This window comes from Gallinula chloropus (assembly GCF_964237585.1).
Source record: "Gallinula chloropus genome assembly, chromosome: 5".
NCBI classification, from domain to species: Eukaryota; Metazoa; Chordata; class Aves; order Gruiformes; family Rallidae; genus Gallinula; species Gallinula chloropus.
The window spans coordinates 46,105,616-46,125,150 of record NC_140090.1 but is presented as its reverse complement, the minus strand read 5'-3'; the positions used below and the strand labels follow the sequence as shown (position 1 = coordinate 46,125,150).

Below are 19,535 nucleotides of genomic sequence, written 5' to 3'. Positions count from 1 at the left end.
TTCAGTTGTGGTGCAGTAGCTTAAGCAAGCCATTGTGAAAGGACACGTTTGGGGTCAATTCGTTTGCCTGTTTTGTTTCCACTCTCCCATGTATGTTACAGATGCATTGCAGGAAGTACAGGATCGAGTGGGTTGCAGTTTGCCGAGACACAATGTTGGTGGGGAGCAGAAACACCTGATCCAAGTTAGCAAAGGACAAAATTCCACAATCCTGGTTGGACAAAACCAGCTGCTCCCTGGTAGCAGGTACCTGCCTACTGGTGTCTGGCAAAGCTACCTTGGGTCACCGCTCAGCAAATCCCCAGCGCACGTGCCATGCAGCGCCGAAGTGACTCGCCCTCTCCTCCTCACTTCTGACCAACGTTGTGCAATCTTTTTGCCACTGCAGTAATGAGGGCAGCTCCCTTCCCGCTTCCATCTTCAGAGAGCATGAAGGTCACATCACACTGAGGTGCCAGTTCCTTCACTGTTTCCCGCAGGACCCTAGAAAAACTGGAAGGAAAAGGGGGAGATGAACAGAATATTTTAGCCATCTTTATCTATTAGCAAGGAACCCATAACCTCAGCCAACATCTTCCACCGGTTCTCCACAGTATCCCTTTCTGATTGTTTCTCCTCCTATTCATGAAATAGACAAGTTTCCATATGTGATCAGATTTCAATTACTACTCCTCCACTTCAGTTTTGCTCAGCATGATGCCAGACACACCCCCTCACCTTCAGAGAGCATGGAAGGAGCCCTCTTCTCTCAGCTCAAAAGCAAACGCATCTCCATCTAAGGCCTTGCTCACAAAGTAACAGCCCAACTCTGAACCCAATCTAGCTTTCCATTTGGGACATGTTGCAGAAATCCCCCCCAAACACTGGAAAATAAGTATTAGAAGAATAAGTTTGCTCAACCACCCCAGAGAAAAGAGTCTCCCAGTGGTAACTGGACCGGACTTGGGAAATTTTTGATCCCTTGGTTAGGCAAGGGAAATGACACAACACAGAGAAACACGTTAGACCTTTATCCCCTCTCATATCTTGTCATCCTGGCAGAAAGCTGGTACAGCTCAGTATGTTTTCACAGCAGAAACAAGCAAGCAGCAGAGGGAAGCAGCACCAAGATACTCACTGCGGATGGAGCTTGTACAAAGTCCCATCTACTCCCACGGTGATCTGCAAGCGCTCCACACCTCGGTTTTCTCTCTTCTTCTCTACAATAGCCGCCAGCCCTGCCCCACAGAGCTGAGCAGCTCTCTTCGAAACCGCTCCACACACCTCCTTCACAATGATGCTGTCTTCGCACGTGCTGTCCAGGCCAAGCTGCTGTAGGATTCGCCGGACTTGGAGGAGGGCAAGCCGGTCACTGTGCAGAGGGGGAAACACACCCAGCAGCAAGGTGTTACGGGGAAGCTTCAGCAGGCATGCAAGTGACAGCCTTACAGCCAAGACTCTGCCACCATTCAAGGGAAACGGGACTGCTTCTCCACCTCTAACACTCGCCTCAGTTGCTTTAAGGTAGATTCCATTCTGAATCCAGATGGAAAACTTAACTCCTGACACACCCTCTGCTACGTTAAGTGCATTTTCAGAAGGCAGAAACAGTATTCACCCAACTCCCAATACTATCAGGGAGCTGAGACAGACCAGCCACCTGACCATGCTTTTTGATCTGAAGGCTCAGACACTATGTTCCAAGACTTCCAAAAGTAGACATGGCTTCAAATAGCCTGGAAGACTGTTAGAATCACGTGCAGATATGTAGGTAAGTGCATATTCACAGGGTAATTCATACACCACCGACTTTCTGTTTTTATCAAAGAGCTATTTTAAAGTCTTACAAGAAACACTGCGAGTACAATCATGCTTGATGGTTAAGGCACTCAAGATAAAGCAGCTGTGTGGACAGGAAACGATTACTCATATCATTACAGAGTAACTCTGGAACTTCTCCAGTCCCTTGGTTTTGGATTTTTTTCCTGGTACTTAGGGGGCAGATGTGTGCAAAGAAGGAAACTATAACTGACTTCTTGAAGGAAATGGCTCCCAACACTTGCAAAGATTTTTTTTTTCCCCTAGAGGTCCCAGACCACCACGAGGATTTTAACTTTACCTCTCAATCTGAGATAGGAATTTTGTTTCAAATATGCCTCTCTTCCTGAGTGATTCCGAAATTTGTCCTCTGAACAGCAGTCCTTGTTTGGTTAAGTCAATCAGAATTTGCCGTACTATTTCACCTAGGTACATTCCACTGGTCATTTTTTCATACCTGTTATGAGTTTTAAAAGAAAAACAAAAAAACCATAAAGTGTTCGTTTGGTTTGTTTTGGGTTTTTTTTGAGAGTTTTAAAGAGATGGCAGGTTAGCTCTGTTTAACATGAGTGGTAGCTGTTGAACTCCATCTTTCATCCATCAAAAATCTGCTGTGATGACTTCAGGGGCAAACATCATTACACTGTATTTCCACATCTTAAAAGATAACAGAACTAGAGAAGAAGAAATAAGTGCTGTATTAAATAGATGATAGTGTTAAAGCCAGAGTCTGCAGTGACATGAAACCTTTCCTTGTAGCCCCCCTGCATTCCCCAGCAAGCTGTTTACAACCAATGCCGCCTTCACCAAAGAAAGAACGGTCAACTCAGTTTATCCTCTTGCACAAGTTGTGTTGTACCTTTGAAAACCCACTCCAGAGGAACACGGCAAGGCCTGTGCTTTGCAGGGAGATCTTAAGAGTTGCTGTGCTTGTTGGAACTGCCCCGAGGTGCAACCAGTGCTACAGTAACCGAAGCAATGTACATCTTTTGGGTTTTTCTGGATACCTGCATTCTTCACCATGCAGCAATCAAATACAGTATTAAAATTTCCTTTCTAATTATTTAATTCATTAAGCAATTCAAAAAGCAGCCAGGGCATCTCAAAGATCAATTTCATCAGGCTCTTAGCCTCAGGACCATCACGCTTACCTCTGTTTCCCTGGGTTTAGCGAGCCTTCGTCTACTTCTTTATCATACTTTGTTCTGATGTTGTCAATGCAGCCGTTATCACCAAACCCTCCCCACTCTGTGTTAATGCACATTTTCCCTTCGTTCCCTTCCACTATTTCAATGTTTTTCATGTCCTCCATGTAGCACACGTTGCTGCCCGTCCCTAGGAGGAAAGAAATCACAAGATCTCAGCCAGAAAAGTGACGGAGCAGCTGAAACACATGGAAGATGCTTACAGTGATCATCTTAGAAAGCTCTCTTCTCCATATCCCAAATTTCCACAGACCTCTCCTTGTCTTACAGGACCAAGTGCTAGTCAGTAATGCTGAATGCTGTGGTTTATTCACAGCAGAATGTTATAAAGTAAAACGGGTCCTGTGCAGAAAATTACCAGCACAGAGGGATGAAGAGTCTCTGTGACAGGTCAGAAACAGCTCTGGCAGCTGCTGGCAAGTCATTGCTTCCAGTCTGGCTGTAACAGACCACAAATCACGTTGCATGACAGCATGCTCCCAAAAGCAAGCCCCACTGAGAGCTTAGCAGCCAGACAAGCAGCTACCAAGTCTGAAACAATTTGGTTAATGGGGCCTCATCACGTACAACATGGCTTATATTTAATATAAGGACTAGATCACCAAACGGAATGAGATAAGCTGGTACACTTCGCCAGCCAGAAGAGTCTGTTTTCCAACAAGTTTTCACAGATTCACACACAGAATTGTAGGGATTGGAAGGAACTTCAAGAGATCATCAAGTCCAACCTCCAAGTGTACATGCTTAGATGTACTTTGGCTGAAAACTTGAGAGGGACGTATTGGAGGAATCATCTAGAAAGCCCAAAAAGAATTCATGCAAATTTTTAAAAATATTTTCTCATTCAAAGGGCTATGACATACCTACAGAAGAAACACTTACCAAAACAAGGATTCTTGCTCTACTGTTCCTACATTCTTTTATCCTGTGCACATTTGCCAGGCACCATCAGAGATATGATCAAAATTCCAACAGATCCAGGATCCTATTCGCTACTGGGGCTACTACATTCTCTCCTGAATACCACGCACATGTGCCTAGTAATAGCACACATCAAGCTCAAATAAAGGATGCTGGTTTACAGATTCCAAAATGGGGTGCAAAGCCTAGAACCTGCATACACGCTCTCTTCTTACAGCAGTCACTTCAATATTGCTGTACCTGCAATAAGGCCAATCTCACAGTTTGGATCCTCATAGCCACATGTCATCATTGTCCCAACGGTGTCATTCACCACTGCTACAATGTCCAAGTCAAACTCCTAAAACACAAGTCACAATCAGTGGAGGGGTCCTGGAGGGAGATGGAGCATGTGCTAGGTACACAAGAACAGCAGAAAAGAACCACTCACATTTCTTCTCCTGATGGCCTCTCTCAGCATATCAACAACATCTTCCCCCTCACAGTCTGTTGCCTTGAAACCTTTTGTCCATCCCACAAGCGTTCCCTGAAGCAGAAGAGGAAGAACACCGTGAAGTGAAAATAGATGCAAGACTGGTAGTTCTGAGCATCAGTCTTTTCTTGTCTCCACCCCTCAGTTTTATTTTAGATAACAGATTTCCCTGGACAGGTTACCATGAGTGTCTAATGCAGAGCGTGTGTATCTTCGTCTCCCAACTGCAGACAGCTGAGTGATTCCAGATTTACTCAGCTACTTATCAAGACACTACTGACTCAGTGCCTTTGTGCACGCAGCCATTGCATTACCTGGGTGGGAAAGACTGTAAAATAATGCTTTTGCTGTAAATAATTAAACATCAATGAACATCTAGTGTTAATTTTTGGCTCATTTACTCAGGGACACTTGGTGTGATCCTACTACTCCAGGCAACACTAATTTGTTTACCTTTGGACAGTGACACGGCCTGACATAAGTAATTTTCAAGGTTACATGAATGAACCTTCTGCTTGGTAACTGGTTATGGACTGTCTGTGCAAATAAGAAAACAGAAACAAAGAGGGCAACTGGGAAAAAAAAAACCCTGCTCTTAAAAACATCTCAAGTTCTAGCAACAGTAAGAGATCAAAGGCACAGGGTGACATACCGTAGGACCATGGCACAGATGTGTTGCACTCATTACTGTGCACAAGTACTGTGGAATGTGTTTCCTCATGATTTGTCAAGACCAAAATAACATGCTGTAGGTTTGGAAGGCGTATTAAGCAGTCTCCCCACAAACAGCCTACAAGTCCTAGTGCTATACTCTCAACCGTGACCTGCAAATTGAGACAGACTAGCTTCTAGACTTGGAAGCTATTATGAAATCCACCAGGCAGGGAAAAAACTCCACACACATATCTGGTAACACAGCAGTCTGTCATCTCCTCAATACGCTACACATTTGACTAGAAATGCATCAAAATAATTGAGAATGGAATAAAAAAAATGAAAATCCGGGAAGAAATCAATTTTTTTTCTTATGGCAGGTGTGGAAAGATGAAGATATGGTATCTGTCAGTAAGTCCTACATGTCAAATTAAGAAATCTGAGAGGTCCAACCCTTCCCAGGTGAACAAGCGAGCTCACTTCTTCCTACTGACACTCAACAAAAAGCAGCCTATGTAGTGCAGAATTCAGAGCAGAAAACACCCCGGGGCTGTAGCTGAGCAAGCAACAGGCAGCATCTATTATCTCTTACCACTGAAGAGTTAAGAAAGAAAAAGAAATTCCCTGGCTATTAAAAATGTAGTCATTTCCCTATCAAAAGAGCTTAATCTTTATAGAATAAAAGCAAGTAACATCCACCTCTTATCACACACAAGCGGTGAAAGTTCTACCTCCCACATGCATGTAAGATGATTAACTTTCTCATGAAACACAACTAATTTGCAAAGTAGAGTAACAAAATCCCCATATAACAGGTGAAATACTCTCTCCAAATACTAACTTGTGTGTGTTTATACATACATACACACCACACACACACACAAACATATATATATCCTGCCAACCTTGTAAAGTCCTGCTTGGAAGAAAACATTTAGAAGAACAGTTTTTTGTTTGCAATCTCCAAACTAACGAGTCACTCTCACCCCAAATGATGTAATTTGCCAAGCAAATGCCTAGCTGCATTGACCCAGCTGTGTTGCAGCTCTTACCTTATCGATGCTGGCTTGCCTGCACGGGAAGGAGAAGGTGAAGCCCAGAGGCAGTCGAGCACCTTTAAGCCCCATATACTCCAGAAAGTCTGCTATACACTGGACAATATGGTCAAAGAGCTGGAAGGACAAAAAAAGCACATAATAAATCTCACTGCAACCCCCTTCAATGAAGCCTTGACTGGATCAGTTAAGCATTTGTCAGAGGTTACCTCTTCCCCTGTCCCTTGCATGATCTCCAAAGGAATGGCAAAAATTTTGTTATACATTTGCACCGATCTTCTTCTCCCGCTTCTGATTTTGACCAGCAGAACCCTGAAATTTGTCCCACCGAGATCAAGGGCAAGGAACTTTCCTTTCTCTGTAAGAGAAGAAAGGCATTTCATTTTGACACTTCACGTAGCACACTTGCCAGTCAAAATGCCACGTTCTGCCACGCACCTCCAAGAGTCTTCACCTACGCCAATGATGGCACACTGCTCCCTCTGGCATTCCTCCCATCAGTCTGCCAGCACAGAGACAGACAACATCACAGCTTCCCCTACAGAAATCACCCTGGCATTTGCCAGAATAACTGGTGGATTCACCCCTAGAAAACAGACAACCAACTTTCCTGCACCACCCCCAGGTGATTGGGAAATGACCTCACCTGTCCCATCTGGTGTCCCACAGACATACGTGGGTAACATCTTCACTGTGGCACTGGCCTGCGTCTCTCGCTTCAGCCCGTATTCCAGCTCGGTCCTCATCTTGTTCTTAACTTCTCTGAGCGTCTCCAGGGACAGCAGGAACGGCGCCAGAGCAGCATCAATTTGCTTGCGCTGAGCGGCCAGTCTGTAGGCCACCGCTGTGACCATGGCAGCCCCCTTCCCACTGCCACTCACGGAGAGGAGAAACCGAACATCACAGTTTGGGACCAGTCTTCTCACCACCTTGTGCAGACGTTTGGCATACCTACAGGAACAAAGAGCTGCTTTAGAGTCTCACAGGCATTTCATGCATGGTTTACTTCACATACACTGATCCTCTGGACTCCACGAGATCTCACAGAACTGCAGGGGTTGGAAGGGACGTCAAGAGATCATTGAGTCCTCACCCCAACCCCACAGTAAAAACCTTCTCTGAAAAGCCACACATATACACAGAAGGAGACTCTCTGCAGCATCAACATGTGGCCAGCAATTACCAAACACTTTTTAATTACTTACTGGGGGTGGGTTTTGTAGAGTCCCCCATCAATCCCAACAGTGGTTCGCATCCTCAACAGTTTTTTGTTCTCTCTCAGACGGGTCAGTATGGCTGCTAAGGCAGCAGCACAGAGGTTGGCTGAGCGGAAGGAAACAATGGTACAGACATGCTGAACAGCGATGCAGTCCTCTTCAGAGGGACACAGGTTCAGCTCTGTAAGGATCTCTTTTGTGTTGCTCAGACCTTCCTTGTACCTACCCCAAAATAAAAGGAATGCATCACTTAATGCAAAGACATTAAGGCAGCACATAAATCAGTATCTTCATGTTGGCTCAAAAAGGCGGCAGCATCATAAGTGGTTCCCATAAACCAGCACTATTCCCAGAACTCTCCTGGGGAAGAAACCAGACTTTTAAGAGGCAGCTTCCTGGGGTTCAGTTTTTGGTGAGACATACCAATTAGCAAGCCAAGAAGAGAACATGATAAAATATTTAGCCTATGGAAGGAAAGCACAGGAATTGATGTACATCTGCACCCAATGCAACTAAGAAGATGATTCCTGGAGTAAGAACGAGGACCAAGATTCTTCTTCAAAACACCAGAACCTGTCAGTTTTGCATGTAGTCACCCATTATGATCCAGAGTCTATACTACAGCTCTACAACCCCAGTGTTGTCACACCACAGAAGCTGACAACTACATCAATCATCCCATATGCTCAGGTCTTCAAAGAGGTTATTTAAACAACCTCCATCTGCGACCGTTAACAAAACATTTGTTACTGTGGTACGTTGCTAATCTTTATCTTCCACCAATTCCTACTTACAGGAAGATCAGCTTTTCTCCTAGGCAAAAGCAAAATCAAATTGAAGGAATCAGGATCGTTCACAGTACTCACAGCGTGTAATTACATGTTAATTATCATTGCCATGTTTGCAAAAGACTAACAGCTGCTCTCAAACAGCGTATCACAGGTTCTTACTTTTCCATTGCAGACACATGTTTCATTTCGATCTTGCCCTTAGTAAGCAGAGCAGTTGACACCTTCCCATTGAAGAGCAGGCCTTCCTTTGTCATTTTTAGGAGAATGAGTCTTACAAGTTCCCCCAAATACAGGCTGCTGATCATCTTCTCGAACCTGGAATGGGGCACAGGAAGAATTACAGGTGTTCACCAGTTAGCAAGAGCTACGAAAAGTTCAAGTATGAGCATCCTGTGTTCTTATGCAGACTGATTACATTTAAGCATGGAGTTGTAGATGGGATGCCATCCTGAGGTCCTGGGACCCAGCAACATAAGCGAGTGATTGAAGAGATTTTTCAAGAGACTTATGAGCAGCTCAGCCAGTAGAACCAGTTTTGATAAACCGTGTTTTAAATATATGCCATTTTTTAAACCTTCCTCCTCCTTCTTTAACCCTCCACAGCACCATACCAGAGCAAGCGCCTATTTTTAACAACACATTAACAACTGCAGCAGCAACCACTTGGCCTGTGGGGCAGGAAGGTGTGAAAGGCACCCACCTTTCCAAGAATGGAAAGGTGTGAATAAGACAGGACCAGGGGGTCAAGTCAACTCAAAGTTCAGTCAACCCAGCTCCTGTTCCAGAGGGGGACCTGGCACATGCTGGAAACACACTCGCAGAACTCACATTGCTGAGGCAATTCAGGCAAGGAATCACTTACAATTGTTTTCCAGGATTGAGAGATCCCAGATCGAGCTCCCGATCAAATTCTGTGCGGAGGTCGTCCAAGGCACCGTCATCTCCAAAGGCTCCCCACTCAGTGTTAATACACATCCTGCCTTCATCCCCTTCCACCAGGTCGATGTGCCGCATCTCCTCCATGTAGCAAGCATTGGTGCCAGTCCCTGTGTGGCAGAGCCAGGGCGGATACATTACCTGCTTGTCCTAGTTTTGCTTTTTCTTTGCTTTAAGTTCATGTGCTTGGGAGTAAGTCAATACATGTTCTTTGGAAGCAAGTATCAATACATAACCCTGTGGCACAGGATGCCAATATCCAGCCACCTGCACCTGTTAAACCGTCATTTCACACTGAGAGAAACTCTTAGGAATTAATCTAAGGCTCGACATGTAAAAACATCCTGTTTTCTTTTTCAGATATACTTCTATGAGCCTTCAAAAAGCCCCCTCAGTGTGCACAGTGGAGACACTGCGGGAAGCGTAGCTGATTCTAACTACCAGGCGTGAGAGGAATTCAGCTTTGCCTGGACAGACAGACAGACAGACATTTTCCATGGAGTCAGCAGAAAAGTTTAGTATGCTGGTCACAACTGAACCCAGACAAAATGGGGACTGTGGTATCTGACGGCAACGCGATCAGCATAAAGCCAGCCGCATTACAGAAGGCAGCCAGGCTTGAAAACAAGACCACTGGTTTTTCCCTTTTCTTCCTGCTTTTTCCTGTACTGGGACACTCCTGCCTCGTCCAGATTTGTTGGAATTAACCAAGCAGGGAAGGGAGGGAAACCTACTTAGCAAGCAGAAAGAATTACCGATTATGAGTCCAACTTCACAGCGTTGGTCATCATATCCACAAGTCATCATGGTTCCCACAGTGTCATTGACCAGCGCCAAAACATCGACGTCTATGTCCTAATAGCATAAAGATGGGTATTTAACAAACAAACAAACAAAAGGTTTAGAAAGCCTCCTCTGTGTTGAACAGCAAGCAGACATATTGCAGTTGTACTCTGAAGGCCGGGACAGGAAAGCCCTTTATTTGAAAGACACACTACTCCCTCTTACAACATTATCCCCACAACCCTGTAAAGTAACAAACACCTCTGAATTCTCAAGTGCTTGGTTGTCTGGTCTGTTTTTCCCAAAACAACCTTGTTTGCCAGAAAAGCAACTTCTCATTAGTTTGAGTTTTGTTGTGTGCCAGCACCCACCTATCTGTCCTTATGTGCTGCATTCTGGTAGCCTGCTCATGCTAGGGTAATGTCCTGCTCCCTGAATGGATCCCACTAAATGAGTCAGGAAATACCCACAGATAAATGCAGCTATTCAACACAAGGCCGTGCACTAATATCACACCCAAAGAAAAAGCCTGTCCATCAGTTTTTCTTTCACACTGAGGTAACTTTGATTATCGAATTATCAAAGGATTCTTGTAACTCAGATACCAACACTAGAAGGGAAAGAGGGGTCAACCTTCATCCAGGAAGTCTCAGGTCCTTTGTTCCTACTAACTACAGCAAGACTGGCACAAAGAAAGAAATGAACCAAAATCAAGGTTGAATTTTTACCATGGGAGAAAACAGAGGAATTTCCTCTTTACTACAGAGATATCAAGATACGGAAAGATGTTTTGTATTTCTTAGATGATGTTACCCAATAGCACTGAACATGAAAAACAAGGCTTTCCAAAACATTAAAACATAATGTTATTCAAAAATACACACTAGCTTAATGGGCAGATCTAATCATGTCTTATTGCTGACCTTAATTGCTATCAGTCACTTCATCCCACAGATTGAAGTGGACAGGCAAATCCTGGTAGAGTTAGGTGTGTCAATTTAAAAGGATAGCTTCCCCACTCCCAACCTTCATCCCACAAAGCAGTCTACAAAACACAGTGTGTAGCCACATCTTACCAAATTGGTTCACAACAGACTCCCTTTAGCTCAGCGAGCGTGGCCATGCTGGTCACAGCCAGCCCTGTTTATCAGCATGCAGTTGGCTTCACTGTTAGGCTGACATGGGGCAGCCTGAGTTGCAGCCGCATGTCCCCTTCCACAGCTTCAGCTTGGAGGGGGACACAGGTACACTAGATATACAGCAGTGTTGAACATTTGTTCCTGGCTGTCCTTGAAGGACATCTGACAGCTCCCAAAACAATGCGCACACAGAGAACTGATCTCCCAGGAGGACACCCTGGGTCCACTCAGGATTCACCTCCTGCGGGTACAAAGCTTCAAGACTTGCCTTATGCTTCTGGAGGGCTTTGCGCAGAGAGCTGACCACGTCTGTGTCCTGAACTCCTCGGACTTTGAAGTGTTTTGTCCAGGCAAGAAGAACCCCCTGCAAAAGAACAGTCCAGTGACCCAGAAGCTCCAACTTTAGTGTACAAACCTGCCAGAAAGACAGCCAAGACCATAGTCTGTGGAGAAGTCCATTATGCCTCCACACATTAAAACGTCAGCCAAAACATGTCACAGCAGAACATCTCACCTTGAGGTGCCTCTCAGTGCAAACACAATAGAACAGGTGCAGTATTATGTCCCAGTCCTGCCAATGCATCTCCCTGAGCTTCGTTTAAAGCACATGTGGCTTTGCTGATACTCATCACAAACTAATAGCATTAAGCACAAAGCATTCACAGGACTGGAACCCAAATCACAGGACCCTAAAAATAAAAGGGGGACTAGAAAAAGAAGCCACAAAATAATTGCAGCCAGCCCTTCATTTCTCCATGCAGCCTCTCAAACTACTCAGGTCGTTCCAACTGTAAAAAAGAAATTGAATGACACTGATAAAAAAACAGAAACATGCTTCAGGAAACAAAGTTACATGCTTTATAGTCCAACAGTCTTCATCCAAGGACACATGGTCACTGTGGTATTTGGTACAGATTAAGTAAAAGAATAGCTTTAGCTAAAAGATGTTGTTACCTTGAGATCAAAAATGAGTGAACGGTTGTTAAGCCTAGTGAAATGCTAACGGTCATCCAGACATTCTCTAGACACCTATGTAAACATACCCCACAAAATGGCCCCAGGCCAACACTCTCATGCAATAGCTTCTCCAGTCTAACAGTCTAGCAAAGACCTAGACTTGCCAACCATATTTCTTTTTGCATCTTACCTCATCCAATTTGGTCTGTTTGCATGGAAAAGAAAACGTAAAGCCAAGAGGTAACTTCTTATGCTTCAGATTTTGGGTCTCCATGAAGTCTGACAGACAGTCAGCAACATAATCAAAGAGCTGCATGAGAAAGGAGAGAACAGTCAGGCTGTGGCCAAGAGGTGCACGGTCAAGCACAGTACCTCCACAGAAGAGCCTCCATACCCTACCTCAGCTCCATTCCCCTGTATGACCTCCTTGGGTGTGGGGTAAAACTTGCTCTCCAGCTGGCTGCTCTGCTTCCCATCATCAAATACCTTCACTTGGTGGGCACGAAACTGGGAGCCACCCAGGTCAACAGCAAGGAAGTCACCCTTCTCTGCAACACAAGCAAGGAACCATCACCAGTGACGCCCGAGAAGCATGGTCATGATGCCACGCTGAAGGCCACAGCCTCACCACAGCCCCAGGCTCTCCTGCCCCACCACAGCAGAACCTTATCCTGTGGGCCAGGAAGCATCACCAGGGAGGCAGAGAGCTGACAACCCTACTCAAGGGTAACAGGTCTCTCCTTGTTAGAGCAGGTAACTGCATTTTTATTTAGCAGTCCTGTTTTGCCCACCCAGCTCCTTCCACGGCAGCATGTTTTCAAGCTTTTCAGCAAGAGGACCAAAGCAACTGCAAAGCTGAACAGAGCACACAGGGGCTGCAAAACCAAACACCTGTAACATGGGGAAACAGAAGTTCGAGAGCATTATCTATGGCCAGTAAAGCATGCAAGCTTGCAACCTCATGTTAAGACTTGCCCATACTGCAGAAGCCAAGTTCCAAGCAGGGCAGGACTGATTTGCCACTCAACCAACACTAGCATTTCCAAATGCCTGTAGCTGTTTCTGTAAAAGTACTGTTCTGTTTCTAAGCCAGCAGCGCTCTCAGCTCAGACACGTTCTTCTCTAGTAAGAGGTATCAGACAGAAGGACAGTTTGGCCTCACTGCTACAATAATGGAATTATCTGTTCATCTCAAACACAGGAGAAGGCCCTTCCCCAAAGGAAAACACAGAGGCATGTGTGTAGCCTTGCTTGATCTTTGTTCCGCAGTCCAAACATCTGACTAAATTTTATCAAATCTCACCCTGAAAGGGAAGGAATTTCCACCCATAATACCACAGTCAGATATCACAGAGGTGAGGCAGCACAGCGGGTTACTCAGTAAGCTGTGATATTAGACCATTGATCCTTAAATGATTAAAAACTGATGATGCTCCATATGAGTCATTTCAGGTAGCAACACCAAGGGCACTAGGAAACCAGAAAGTTCACTGCTCCTGCAAACTGGGATATCCAGCCAAGTCTGAGGGGTTCAAACCTGCTGGAGGTTTTTGTCTCGAAACAGAATAACCAGCAAGGATTTTGCAAGAGAGCAAAAATAGAAAAATCAATGCAACACCTAAAAAAAGTCAATGTGTCAATAAGACATGGCCCAGCTTGACTCCGCAGCATGCCCTTGACACAGCAGAAAGGTCACACAGGCCAGGAGAGCATTGTCCAAAGCTGGCCTTGAGGAACACGAAGTCTTGCGACAGCAATGACACTACATGCAATTTTTCCAAGTCTCCTGACTTCCGGGGCTCCCTGCTATTTCAGGACACGGGCAGTGTTCAGGGCCAGCATCATGCAAGACCTCAGAACCAGTAATAGTCACAAAGATGGCATGGGGTAAGTTAATACTACTTTTTTCTTTCACAAAGGTAGGAGGAAAAGGAAGAGTGCCCAGTTCTAGCCAGGCAGTTTGAGGGGATTGCATATGGTTTCTCTAGGACATCCCTTATTTCAAGGGAATAGCCTTCAAATGTTCCCTTTATACCATTAAAGCCGTTATTTTTCATGTAACTGTAGGAAAATTACCTTCAGAGGAAACACAGTCCTGTGGAAATGAGGTACAAAGCAAACATTTCTCTTAAGTTTTCTGCATCAGCAGCTGTTACATACCAAGTCCTGAGCCAGGCCAGACAGAGTCCTGTACAAACTCAAGAGCCTTGGTTAAACCTGGGAAAAGCATCATTTTCTGCCAGCCTGCGCTGTCAAGAGCCAGCTGAGCCGGGGGAGTTATTTTGAATGCACACACTTCTCCAAACAAGACAGGTTTTTAGATCCTACCTACATCACGCCCTCCTAGAGGACACCACTGCACTCTCTCCCTCCCTGTTTGTCTCAGGAGCAACTGGAAACAAGGATCCAGCTGCAGCAGCAGAGCAGGCTGCTTCCTGGTAGACCCCATCCAGAAGCAGATTTTCCCAGTGCTGAAGGTAGGGAAGGGCAGGATGGGATCACTCTTTGGGGCAATAAAGCAGCGCAGAGTTTGCTGTCAGAAACCAGGCTGGGATCACAGCTCTGACCGTGCTGTCACTTGGCAGTTTGAGGGGTTTCACTGTGACATCCTGCCATCCCCTGCAGCTCCATGAAGAGAAGTCCTTCCCTCCCGAGGCCACGGCACTGCCTGCACCCCCACACCAGCGGCACGCTGCACTGCAGGGTCTGGGCTGTAGAGGCTGCCCTTGCCGTGTCCAGCCACAGCTCCCGCAGCAAGGCCTGCACTAGGTGCAGCCACATTTACACGTGAAAGGCTGTTTTCTGAGAACTTGCTCGGTCCTTTCCTCAAACAATCTGCACTAGCTCAAAATCTATCTGTTTCGGGTACAAAACCCCTCTGTTGGCACTCCCCCAAATTGTTGTGTCCTTAATACACGCCGGCCTCTCTCAACACACCATGTCTTTGCTGTGCTGTCCTCAAGTGCTGGCATCAACCCCTCATCTTCCTAAGCCAGCACTGCTGCGGCAGAGCAAGAGGAACTCACCTGAGCCATCGGGGAGCGAGCGCACAAACGATGGCAGCATTTTTACTGTTGCTGTGGGGTTCGTGTCTTTCCCCAGGCCCTTCACCATCTCAGCCTGGAATCGAGCCATCACGTCCAGCAAGACATCATCAGAGAGGCGCATGTGATACAGGTACCTGTCAACCTGGAAAGACAAAAAGCGCTACTCGGGAAGCGTGCGGCCTGCTCAGCGGCTGCCTGGGATGTGCGCTGTTTTCGTGCTACGGAAGGATTGTCCCACATGTACCGGGGAGGCTTCCTTTACCTCTGGAAGCAGTGAAAATACAGAACATTCCCAGCCCTTTGCACTAGTTTTCCAACCCTGAGAAGCGCAGTTTGGCATGAAGGATCTGAAAATCCTGGGCTCTAATTCCAACAGCACCCCTGCGTTATACTGGACAAGAATTACTACGCTCATTCCCACCCACTTGATGGACCTGAGGCGAAACACATCCTAAGGACACAAAAGAATTACATTTACATATGTAACAAACCGAAGGTGAGCACATCACCCATGCAAACCCCATCCCTCCAATTCTACAAGTTCATTTTCTTTTTTTTAGCTCTGCACCTCATTTCACATCACCATCAGCACAAGTAAGCTCCAGGATGACATCAGAGCAGTTACTCTTATAAAAAACTTGTTTTGAAAGTGTTTAATGCAGCTTTGGTGAATCACTGCCAAAAAGGTAGCCACCTTTTCTGATGGCTCTAACTTGCCAGTATACATGAGCCTGTGAGACTTGCTTGAGACCCTGTCGAGCTCTCTTTACAGCCTCCCCTCCTCCTATACACGTAATGAAGTAGAACTGCAAAGTATCTCAACCTGATGAGACTTTGACCTCCTTGAGTCAGGTCCAGAAAATGCCAAGCGTGTCAGCCACAACCTGAAAACATCTATTCAGCTACTGCTTCACTCCACAGACAATTAACTCTGCTGGCATGCCAGGCTGGAGCTCAAAGCCTGTTTCTCACCCCTGCTTTGTCCTCCATTCTCTTGTGATTTTAGAATTACATCTAACACACATTTTTGGTGCAACCAATACCCTTTCTTAAGGGTAACTCGCAGCATACAATCGAAATAAAAGCCAGTCAGATTTAAAAGGCATCAAAGGCATCTCAGCAGCAGACACACATTCAGGTAAACAGGTGGAGAAGCCAACCAGTGCTTCTGTACAGCTTCATCAGGGCAAAACTTAAAACACAAAACCTGTTCTTTTTTCTTCAGGACCCTAATCTGCTTGGACTGACACGTACCTGCAGGGTTCAATACATGGCTGTAGGTAAGGTGACCTACAAACTACACAGCTGGATACAACAAAGGATTAACATATTGAAATAACTATCTGTCAGCATCCAAATCCTTGTCTACTGGCCTGACTGGCTCGGTATGAACAAACATGATGCAGGCATAATATTTCTACGCTCCAAGCAGCTGGATGTTCCCTGGAAGGTAATCCATGTTAACATCCTACTCGCTGCAACATGAGGCTCGGGGACAGAGGTGGGACAGCTTCCAACACTTTGCTACTCCAGACACTCAGCTCTTGCTCTATGGGCTACATTACAATGCTGCTTCATCTATTGAGAGTGTTTCATCAGTCCTGTTTACACAGTGAGGTCTGGAGGGTTGGGAGAACGTGCACAAAGCAAGTCCCAGTGGCACCAAGGCAGGATTTAAAAGGTAGCATTGTTTGAACAGAGAAGACAGGTTGTAGATAAATCGTCCTCATCTGTAATAATCTGGACTGGTACCTATATTAATAAGGCACAAACTAATGACCTATTCGCAGCTCCATTTCAAACTGATGGTCAGCACTGACCCACCTAAGAGAGCCAGGACTCTGAAAGTAACTCCAGCACCTACCTAACAGCAAACTAGACATATAGAGACAAAGGAGAAGGCCTCAAACTACAAGATGTGATTGTCAAGAAGCAGCAGCTGCTTCTGTATACAGCTATACCCAGAAAAGGCTATTATTTAGATCTTTCTTTGAAGCCCTGATATGCACAAGCACTTGGTTTCCCCCAAGGTTTGCAGCCCCATCACTCTGTGGGATCCACCACCTCAATCCAAACACCAGCACAGATGTTTTTTTGTGCATACAACAACAACAAAAAACCCAACCAAACCAAAAAGGCAAAAAACCACAAGAACTAGAGACACAGAGCACTCACATGCTCCCACACAGACCCAGCTTGTGACAGAAGTCCCTAGACAGTAATAAAACAAGCCCATGTGTCTGCAGAGGACATGCACTAGCTCCATGCTACCCACAGAAATTGCATTCCCCACCCTGTTTACCTGCAGCCTCAGGAAGAGACAGTCCTCCCTGAGGAGGAGATAAGACAGAGCCCAGGAAAACTTGCCTGCTCTCCAGCCTGATTTACAACCAGAGCAAGGGCCTGCTTGCAGACCATTTGCTTGGAACAAGCATGGCAAGGCCATGCAACATCAAACTCTGTCTCGCTGCCTCTCTCCCACCACATGAACACAGTCCTTGTTTTTAAGTGGCTTGCCTCAGTAATGGAAACAGCACTGTTTTCACAGCAGAGGCTCTTGTTCTTACCACCAGAGAGCAAATAAGCCTTGGGAAGGAGAGATGGAAAGGCAGTCCTCCTTTTCACGAGGGATAAATCAACTCTGCCCCATACAGCTTACCCTGGGCTTCTCAAAATACATCTCTAAAGAGCACAGGTTTCTTGCCTTCAGACAGGGCCAGTCTGCACCTGGCAGAAAGATTTATTTTTTTAATGACTTTGGCAGAATCCCTCTGCCCACTCCTCTTCACTGTCCTCACCTCACACAAGTCATCCCTCGACTACACTCCAGACCTTTCTCTGAGGAGCCCACTCCACCCAAGTGCTGCTCCACAAGGCCTCTCCTTTGCTTAGTAAGGAGTAGGAAGAAGCCACGCTATTTAGGTGAAAGATCTTAGATCAGATCCTCACACAAGGAAACGGTATTGGGGCCCCCTTCTGATCATGCTAAAACCGGGGGTTAAAAGGGCAATGGCTGACAGACAGAGACATCTCACTCCTTTGTTACCAGGACCCCTTGCAATACTTCAAGGCAGAACTGGTGGAAGAAGCCCCCTAAGAACAAGCCACTCCACGTCTGAGCAAGGGCACAGAGAAGACAAGCCAACGTGGCTCACTTTACCAATGAGCTTGGTGGTGCAGACAGATCTACCCACTGGGACCTTGGATCTCCCACACCATCACATGTCTACAGACAGCCCTGCCTCCAGCTGGCTGGAAAACAAGATGACAGAGCCTGGCAGTGATGGCCGCCACGAAGCACTCAATGGAGACGCCAGAAGAACAAAAGACCTGCAGGGGACACATCTAGGAACTAGAAGATCTCTGTCCCAAGACCCAAGAAGCCTACAGGTCCCCTGTGGTCTTCTGATGGAGAGCCAAAAACCCACTGCAGCGTGGCCATGAAAGTAGATTAGGGAAGAGCAACCATTAGGCAGCTCACTCTCAGCACTCATCGCTTCAGATCTGGGCCATCTTCAGCATGTCCAACTATAATTAAAGCTCTCTTCTATAAACTTCAGTCATCTGCCAAGGTTGGACAACCAGAGAGGAGGCACAGGCACTTCCATACCAATGCTAGCTGGAACTGGGCCCCAGAAGACCTGACCCAAAGACCCCAGGAGTTTTCCCTACCCCTGCTGCAGCTTGAGTGAGTCAGATTCCTTATGAGCTTTAGAAATCCCCTCCTTCATGCTACCCTCCAAGCGACTGAGAAAGAGGGTCCTTTCTGCCCCCTGGACTGCAACACACCATGCCAGATAAAGTTTAAACACCACTTTTTCTTACTGAACATCATTTGCTCCATTACTGGAGGACAACTTACAACTGCACGGGGAAAAAGCACTAACCAGACCTATTTTCACACTCATCAGATGGTTTAGGGTCCAAATACTTCTTACCCCATTTGGCTGCATGGCTTTAGTAGGTAATGCCATTATCTGGTCTGCATTATGTACTACAGATGCCACAGTATCTGAGCAGCACAGGTCTCACAACAGGAATCAGTAACACTGCATCTTACGTACCTTTTTTATCTGGTCCTCTTTGAGCTTTGTGAAATGAAAAGCCAGCAAGTGGACCGCAAACATTTTCTCCAAGCAGACGAATGGGTCAGTAGTGACAGAACTGCTGTAACTCCAAAGCAACAAACCTTGATTCACGACGCTGGGAGCTAGAGAAACTGCAGCTGAGGCATTTCCCCTAGGGTGAGACAGTGGAGTTCCTGGGAAATTGAGTCCAGAAATAAATCCATCCAGTGCGATCAGTTCAATGATTAAACTTCTGCCTCTTTGTATCACCCCCTCCCATCAACCCAAAGTCCCTCCCTCCCCAGCCACACACTTCATTGTGCCAGAGCAGGCACCTGGAGAGCTGCCAAGCCAAAGGGGAGAAAAATCGATTTTGTTACTGCCCCACTTGGGAATTGTTACCACTCTGCAATGCAGTTGCTACGCAGCCTGCCCTGCTTCACCCTGCTTCCTTCCCAGGAGTAGAGGAGGGGGGGGCTGACAAGGTCCCACCG

The 19,535-nt window shown here is 46.1% G+C and overlaps 1 protein-coding gene across 1 annotated transcript; it reads right to left on the bottom strand.

Moving 5' to 3' along the window:
- Positions 1-347: 347 nt before the first annotated feature.
- On the bottom strand, positions 348-19,101 carry LOC311193000 (hexokinase HKDC1-like; the record flags this gene model as incomplete). Its single annotated transcript, XM_084265693.1, has 18 exons — positions 348-492; positions 1,118-1,351; positions 2,099-2,254; positions 2,949-3,132; positions 4,164-4,263; positions 4,354-4,449; positions 6,102-6,221; positions 6,314-6,462; positions 6,751-7,055; positions 7,310-7,543; positions 8,272-8,427; positions 8,975-9,158; positions 9,804-9,903; positions 11,239-11,334; positions 12,118-12,237; positions 12,327-12,475; positions 14,954-15,116; positions 19,039-19,101. The coding sequence occupies 18 exons, from the start codon at positions 19,099-19,101 to the stop codon at positions 348-350; spliced, it is 2,754 nt and encodes a 917-aa protein (XP_084121819.1).
- Between the last annotated feature and the right edge of the window lie 434 nt (positions 19,102-19,535).